Raw genomic sequence first — 8,275 nt, forward strand, 5'->3', positions numbered from 1 at the left:
ACATATATTTCGGACCGGTTCTCAGCCGAAACAGCCGGTCTGGTCTGGTTTGTTCAACACCAAACTTTAATTGATTTCCCAACAAATTAAATAGTTTATATCCTAGTAATTAAATATTAGTCTATGTTGGATCGATACATGGACTTATCATCCATTTACTATTACTTGACATTGACCCCTAGCTAAATTTGTTCCCGACCAAATTTGGTCAATATCTTACCGAGAAAAAAATTATTGACATCATTGACAAGCTAAAAAGTAATAATATTGATCTGTCATATTTTTTAAAAAAATATGAGTTAAAACCTATGGCTGCGGTCAAAATACAACTCTCACTCGATGCACACTGGGTAAACATTTTATTTAACATAATACCTTCGAGTTAACATATAATCACCTGCAAACCACGATAGTACGTCAAGTAAACTTTGTTCCCTAAAGTGCAAGCATCATTCATATATACAAACAAAATTTTTTACGAAATAAGTTGCAACATGCAAAATACAACCGACATCGAAATTAAAATCCAACTTCTTCAAATTAAAGTTCAAAATATAGTTCACAAATAATTTTAAATTTCTACCCATTCATCAATCAAAAATAATATTTCTTGTTGTCTTTTTTTCTTCTTTATTAGCAATTGGCTGTGGAATTCAGCAATGCAGTCAGCAATTTTTGGTCGTCGTTCTTCCTCATAATTATTTACAAAAATGATAGAGACAACTTACCTGTTAACTTGACAACAAAACTTACCTCTAATCTTCTCCAATCTCCATTATCCTGTTTCCCTCAAATGGCTTCTGCATTTCTCTGCAACACTACTTCATGTTTCATGCTGATTCTTTTGCTTCCAATATTTTCCAATGCGCAGCCTTATACCAATGTTTCTTCGGGCTCGTCGCTCATTGCGAACGACCCTACTTCATCTTGGTTATCTCCATCCGGTGATTTTGCTTTTGGTTTCCAACAGATTACCCCTGGTGGAGGCTACATGCTAGCCATCTGGTTCGACAAAATACCCGAAAAAACCATAATTTGGTCTGCAAATCGAGATAAACCAGCTGCACAAGGATCCAAGATTCAGATTTTTGCAGATGGGAGATTTGAACTTGATGATCCAAGCGGTCAGCCGATTTGGAGTGCTGCCCTGGCCAGCTCCAATGTCGCATATGGCGCCATGCTTGACACGGGTAACTTTGTGCTGGTAGGCAATGCATCAGCTGTCCTGTGGCAAAGTTTTGATAATCCAACCGATACCATTTTACCAGCCCAGATACTCAACCAGGGCAGTAGATTGGTTTCCAGCTTTTCGGAGACGAATTACTCGAGTGGGAGATTCAATTTTTGGATGCAAAATGATGGGAATCTTGTGTCTTACTTCAGAAACTTCCCAATGGATGACAACATGGGTCCATATTGGTCATCAAATACTGTTGGCAATGACAGTGGATTCCAAGTGATCTTTAACCAATCTGGCTACATCTTCATCACAGCAGAGAATGGAACTATACTCAGTTTTCTGTCATCCAATGGAGCTTCAACCACCAAATATTACCAGAGAGCGATATTGGATTACGACGGGGTTTTGAGGCATTATGTATATCCTAAGTCTGACGATCCAACGGTTGGAAGGCCGATGAATTGGTCGGTTTTGCACTTCTTACCCGATAATATATGTATCAGTATACCGACCAAATCGGCATGGGGTGCGTGTGGCTTCAACGGCATATGCTCCCTGGGAATTGATCAGAGGCCTAATTGTTTCTGTCCCACCGGTTACTCTCCTATGAATCCAAGTGACAAGATGAGCGGATGCAAGCAAGATTTCATCGCACAGAGTTGTGATCAACAATCACAAGATACATCACATTTCAACTTCTTAGACATGCATAACACCGATTTCCCTGGTGGTGATTACATATCATATCAACATGTCCAAGAAGATTGGTGTCGACAGGATTGTCTCGATGATTGTTTATGTGTCGTTGTTGTATCTCGAGACAATTCTTGTTGGAAGATGAAGTACCCCCTTTCGAATGGAAGAGTTGACCAAAGCATTGGGGGGAAAGCATTGATAAAAGTAAGGATAAACAATTTGACATTAGCCCCTGCCGGGATTAATCTGAATAAGAGAAACAGATCCACTCTCATTATCACAGGAATATCTGTTCTGTTAGGAGGTTCGGTGTTTCTTAACTTCGCTTTCTTGTTGTTTGGCTTTTATTTGAAACGGCGAAAATTGAATATGCTTCAACCATATACGAATACACTTGCTGGGGTAGTTGACATAAGAAGCTTTAGTTTCAAAGAGCTACAAGAAGCAACAAATGGATTCAAGGAGGAATTGGGTAGTGGGGCTTGCTCGACTGTTTACAAAGGGACCTTGAACAACGAAAATGGCCGTTTAATCGCGGTGAAAAAGTTGAATAAGGTAGCCAAAGAAGTTGAGCAGGAATTTAAAGCCGAAGTGAACTCAATCGGTAGAACTAACCACAAAAATCTGGTCCACTTACTAGGATATTGTGATGAAAGTCAAAACAGGCTTCTTGTTTACGAATACATGAGCAATGGCTCCGTGGCAAGCTTTTTATTCAACAACTCAAGGCCTAAGTGGTACCAAAGGGTGCAAATTGCTTTTTCAACTGCAAGAGGGCTCTGCTATTTGCATGAGGAGTGCAACACTCAAATTATACACTGCGACATCAAGCCTCAAAACGTACTTTTAGACGAATCCCTTGTAGCAAAGATCTCAGATTTCGGGCTAGCAAAACTTTTAAGGCCTGATCAGACACGAACGACCACAGGAATCCGAGGAACTAGAGGGTATGTAGCTCCTGAATGGTTCAGAAACTTGCCTATCACAGCCAAGGTGGATGTTTACAGCTTTGGTATGTTGTTACTGGAGCTCATTTGCTGCCGAAGGAACGTGGAAACAAACGTTACAAACGAGAACGAGGTGATTCTTGCGGATTGGGTTTATGATTGTTATCAAGAAGGTAGGCTGCGGTTGCTAGTGGCCGATGATGAGGAAGCCCTGGACGATATCAAACGGTTGGAAAAGTTCGTGATGGTTGCCATTTGGTGCATACAAGAAGACCCATCAATCAGGCCTAACATGAAGAGAGTTCTTCATATGCTTGAAGGATCTGTTGAAGTGCCTCTTCCGCCAGATCCTGAATCCTTTGTGAATTAGATTCAATACATATAATATGAAGTCCGTATCCAACCAAAGTCTCTCCCTGGTTTTAGTTTCGTACAAATTCAGTACTATCATGAAATTCCTTGTTTATTTATTCAGTGATAATTAAAAAACTGTCGTTGCAAGTCTATTGAGGTACTGTTTGAGAGTAGTGTTTGAGAGAGCTTCTACGAAAGGCTTCTCAGTTCTCACTTTTTTTTTAACAAAATTTTAAGTCTGTTTGAGATAGCTTCTAAAAGCATTTTTTTCGGCCTTTGCTTTACGAAAAAAAATTGAAAAGTGTTTCTTAGAAGCTCTCCCAAATACTAATTCTCACAATTAAATTCTGAATAAAGCCTAGATTCGGGTGTAACAGAACAAACGATGTCGAGACAAGAGCACCTTCATTCCTCGATAAATCGAAAATAAGATGGTGGATATAAAAATCCACAACGGATCGTGTCCTTCAATTTATGCTTTAAAAAAAATCTTTTTTTATACTATGATTAAACAAGGGGGACTTGGAGTTAAATCCCCAATCCAAAACTTAATTTTTGATTCAGTACCAATGTCAGACAAATTTAGTTTTGACTTCCTAATGCATTACAAAATTTATTTCTAACTCCCTATTGACTTTTTTTAGCTTTTTGTTCCCTTTTTTTTTATTTATTCATTATTATATGTAAATATTGTATTCTCTCTCTCTCACTTCGTCATCTTCCTCCCCCAATCTCTAATGCATCGGGTCCTAACCAGAAAACTCATCCATCCATCTCATCGCTGAAGCCTACCAACGGAAGAGAAGCCATAACCAAATAACTCATCTATCTTTCTCTCTTTCTCTCCTCAGATTCTATCAACATATTTCCATTTATTCTCCTCAATGTAGGAAACCATAGCAAAACCCATGGGGCGTAAGAACCACTGGCCTGCGACAGCTATTGAAAAGTTTTGCAAGGGACGACGACAGGAAGAAGAGATCCGAACTTAAGAAAACGAGGAAGTGGGCTTTTCTGTTCTGTTTGTCGCCTTTGTCCTATTTTTTAATGCAATTTGTGTTACATTATTTTGATCTTGATTTTATTTGTATATTTTTCATTCTTGTGTTCGTTACTGTTTTGAATTTGGTAATGTTATCGATTTTAAACTATATTAAATGGATGATTGCCATTGTTAATTTTCAAGTAAGTTTGAGAAAATCCCAAAGTAAATTTCATTTTCCAGTAGGTTTGAGAAAATCCCCAAAGTAAAATTTTTTTTGAAACTAGACAAATGTTGAGCTTACATAACACTTTTTTTTTTTTGTCTGAAGATAGTGGAGTCAATAGTGAAGGTGGTATGATGCTGCTAGGAAGTTGTTCTTACAGTAAGAATTTGTTTATCTTTACAATAGAGGAGGATATGAGTCTAATGCAGATGTATTTGCAACTTGGCAAAAAATGTGATCAAATCAATCCTTCTTCAACCTTCTTGCAATATCTTGCACCTCACCGAAAGTTATATGTGACATTGAATGAAGATCCAGATGTTAGTAATATGATCCGATTGTTTGTCTACATGAAAGTAAACATCATTGACATGATAGCAATCCGAAAAGAAGAAATTATTTCAAGTGACAAGAATATTCTGAGGTAATTCATGTCTTTCTCTGTTTTTAGTTGTGCTACACCCGAACGATAGAAATAAATATTTCAATTTACCTTTAATTTATTCATACAGTTAGTAAGTACATTTTATTTAAGATATGGATGTTGGTATTTCAAGTGATTTACTGAAATATTTTATTGTTGTTTTTCTTTAATTAAGGAATGAGTTTGATGCGGATAATGGTTCTTCGAGTGCATCTCAATATGAAATGGTTCTACAAAGTAACTCCATTGATGCTTGGAGTCATTTGATTCGTGGAGAGGGGCAAAATTTTAAAAATGCTGATGAGTTTCGAAAGGTTCTTAAAAACTATGCTATTGCTACCATGAGATCGTTCGTGTATAAGAAAAATGACCAACAAAAGGTCTTCGTTGTTTGTAATGTCAGTGGTTGTTCATGGAAAATATATGCATCCAAATATAAGGCAGATGGAACGTTTGGAATTAGAAAATGTTGTCTTCAGCACGTATGTGAAGAGGCAAATCTTCGGAGCAGAGGCCATCCAAAGGCTGATTCTGCTTGGGTGGCGAATATCATTAAAGATAAATTGAGAGGAGAACCATCATACCGACCGTCCGCAATTGTAAGAGATATTCATAGGGAATATGGCGTTGAATTGAAGTACCATACAGCATGGATGGGGAAAGAAATAGCAATGCATCAACTTTATGGGACAGAGAAAGGATGTTTTGATAAATTGAGGTGGTATTGTGATGCTTTGAAACAAACAAATCCTGGTAGTTGGGCTGATTGTGAGGTTGATGAAATGAACAAATTTCGACGACTTTTTATATCTTTACATGCATGTATTGTTGGATTTGTTAAGGGATGCAGACCGTTGATTTTTTTAGATGGAACACATATAAAAAATAAATTCAAAGGTTGCATACTAAGTGCTGTGACAAAAGATGCTAATGATGACCTATTCACTTTAGCATTTGCGGTTGTGGAGGCTGAGAATGATGCTAACTGGGAATGGTTCTGTTTGAAACTGAGGGGAGTCTTGGCAATGCAAAATTGTATAGTTTTCTCACAGTTCACTTTTTTTTCTGATAGACATAGTGGTCTTGTTAAGGCAATCCCCAATATATTCGCCGGTAGTCACCATGCATATTGTCTATGACACTTGGTGGATAATTTTCGTACGCGGGTAAGTGCTATAATAGTTCATTTTATTTTAAATAATATTTTTTGTATGCGAGATTTTTAATATTATTTTATTTAAATTTTAGATTTTGAAGAAGTATCCATTGCACAACAAAAAGTATTGGGAATCTATATTCCACAAAGCAGCATACGCGGCAACTGAGAGTGAGTTTATTGTTCATATTATTAGTATAATCCAGTCAATGCCTCTTGCAGAAGAATTTATTAAAAATTCAGAACCCGAGAATTGGGCAAATTGCTTATTTTCTGGAAAAAGATGGGGCATAATCAACAACAATCAAGCAGAATGTTGGAATAGTTGGGTTAAACCCGCAAGGTATTTGCCAATTGTATCCATGATTGATACAATACGGTTACAAATAATGAGCATGATGAATAAAAGACGAGAGTCGTCTCTCCTAATGGTTGGAATCCTATCTCCTAAGCCAGAAAGTAGTTTGTTACAAAACTACACTAAATCTCGAAATTTGAAGGTTGATAGGTCTAGTTCATTGCTTTTTGAGGTTTTGGATGGTGATAAAAGTTGTGCAGTGGATCTGGGAAACTGGAGTTGCTCATGTAGAATCTGGAAAATTAATGGGATCCTTTGTAACCATGCTTGTGCTGCTATTGAGTCAAAAGGTTTGTCAATATATGACTTTTGTGACTCTTGCTACAAAGTTGAAAATTATCGGAGAGCTTATGCGGCAGTTGTCAATCCAATCCCTACATTTGATTTCAATGCTGATTTACCACATTCTAATGGCGATATAATTAGACCTCCGGATGTTCGATCGCAGCCAGGACGTAGAAGGACACAAAGATTCCCGTCTCAAGTAAAGAAACGTGTTACCAAGTGCGCACGGTGTCACAAACCAGGGCATAACCGTAGAAAATGCAAGGAAGCAATATAGTATGTGGATGGGCTGTTTTTGTTGGTCAGAATCACAGAACATGCAAAGAAGCGATATATTATGTAGATGGGCTATTTTTTTGTTACAATCACAAGACATGCAAAGAAGAAATATAGTTGCTAGATAGGGCTATTTTTGTCAGCACTCATACGCTATAGATTATATATTTTGGGTAATCATATGTCTTGATATACCTTTTGTTGTTTGCATGTTAAATGTAATGAATATGTAGCACATATTGGTGCTTATTATACCACAATTATTTTTGGTGTATTGATCGAATGCATAACTGTGTTGGTGAAGTTGGTAGTGTATTTGGTAGTTTTGGTGAAGTTGATATTCTATTTGGTAATGTTGATGAAGTTGGTACTGTATCATGGATATAAGAACGGTTTTTATTTCATTTGCTACATAGTGTACTACTTATCTATGTAACTTATACTGCAAATAGGCACTATTATACTTAATTTGGAAGCTGATGTACTACAGATCAATATACTTGGTACTACCATTTTGACGATGCACCAACACCAAAATGGAAAACGTGTGGACAATGTACTACATTGTACTAAACAGAATACCACAATCAGGACAAATTATACTTAATTTTAAGAACACGTACTACGGATCAATATAAATGATACTGCCTTTCTGACAATGCATCAACACCACAATGAAAACATGTATTGAAGATGTACCAAATATTACTAAGTAGTATACCACATTAAGACAAATTATTGTACTTTATTTGCAAATGCTTGTACTACATATCAATAAAGTTTGTACTGTTTTTTTTTGCCAATGCACCAGCACCACAATGGAAAACATTTATGGACGATGTACCACATTTAACCAATGCTTATACCACACTCAGGCATTATTGTACTTTATTTGCAAGGGCTTGTACTACATATCAATAAAGTTTGTACTGTTTTTTTGCCAATGCACCAGCACCACAATGGAAAACATTTATGGACGATGTATTACATTTAACCAATTCTTATACCACACTCAGGCATTATTGTACTTTATTTGCAAGGGCTTGTACTACATATCAATAAAGTTTGTACTGTTTTTTTGCCAATGCACCAGCACCACAATGGAAAACATTTATGGACGATGTACCACATTTAACCAATGCTTATACCACAATCAGGCATTATTGTACTTTATTTGCAAGCTCTTGTACTACATATCAATATAACTTGTACTGCATTTTTGACAATGCACCAGCACCACAATGGAAAATATTTACGGACGATGTACCACATTTAACCAATTCTTATACCACACTCAGGCATTATTGTACTTTATTTGCAAGGGCTTGTACTACATATCAATAAAGTTTGTACTATTTTTTTGCCAATGCACCAGCACCACAATGGAAAAC

The 8,275-nt window shown here is 36.8% G+C and overlaps 2 protein-coding genes across 2 annotated transcripts; both read left to right on the forward strand.

Annotated features, from left to right (window-relative positions):
- The first annotated feature begins 793 nt into the window (after positions 1 to 793).
- Positions 794 to 3,193, forward strand: LOC140873965 (G-type lectin S-receptor-like serine/threonine-protein kinase LECRK3). The gene has a single exon (XM_073277243.1). It carries the CDS (start codon positions 794 to 796, stop codon positions 3,191 to 3,193), a length of 2,400 nt encoding a protein of 799 aa, XP_073133344.1.
- Positions 3,194 to 4,334: 1,141 nt separating this feature from the next.
- Positions 4,335 to 6,885, forward strand: LOC140873966 (uncharacterized). Its single transcript, XM_073277245.1, has 4 exons — positions 4,335 to 4,350; positions 4,491 to 4,809; positions 4,985 to 5,900; positions 6,058 to 6,885. Exons 1-4 carry the CDS (start codon positions 4,335 to 4,337, stop codon positions 6,883 to 6,885), a joined length of 2,079 nt encoding a protein of 692 aa, XP_073133346.1.
- The last annotated feature ends 1,390 nt before the right edge of the window (positions 6,886 to 8,275 follow it).

Source organism: Henckelia pumila, chromosome 1, assembly GCF_033568475.1.
Source record: "Henckelia pumila isolate YLH828 chromosome 1, ASM3356847v2, whole genome shotgun sequence".
Lineage (NCBI taxonomy): Eukaryota > Viridiplantae > Streptophyta > Magnoliopsida > Lamiales > Gesneriaceae > Henckelia > Henckelia pumila.

Bases quoted from the DNA above. Each gene is read 5' to 3' on its own strand.
- LOC140873965 (XM_073277243.1), top strand. From the start codon at position 794: ATGGCTTCTGCATTTCTCTGCAACACTACTTCATGTTTCATGCTGATT.
- LOC140873966 (XM_073277245.1), top strand. The intron at 4,810-4,984 runs GTAATTCATGTC...TCTTTAATTAAG, and splicing joins AGTGACAAGAATATTCTGAG to GAATGAGTTTGATGCGGATA. The intron at 5,901-6,057 runs GCAATCCCCAAT...TTTAAATTTTAG, and splicing joins GACATAGTGGTCTTGTTAAG to ATTTTGAAGAAGTATCCATT.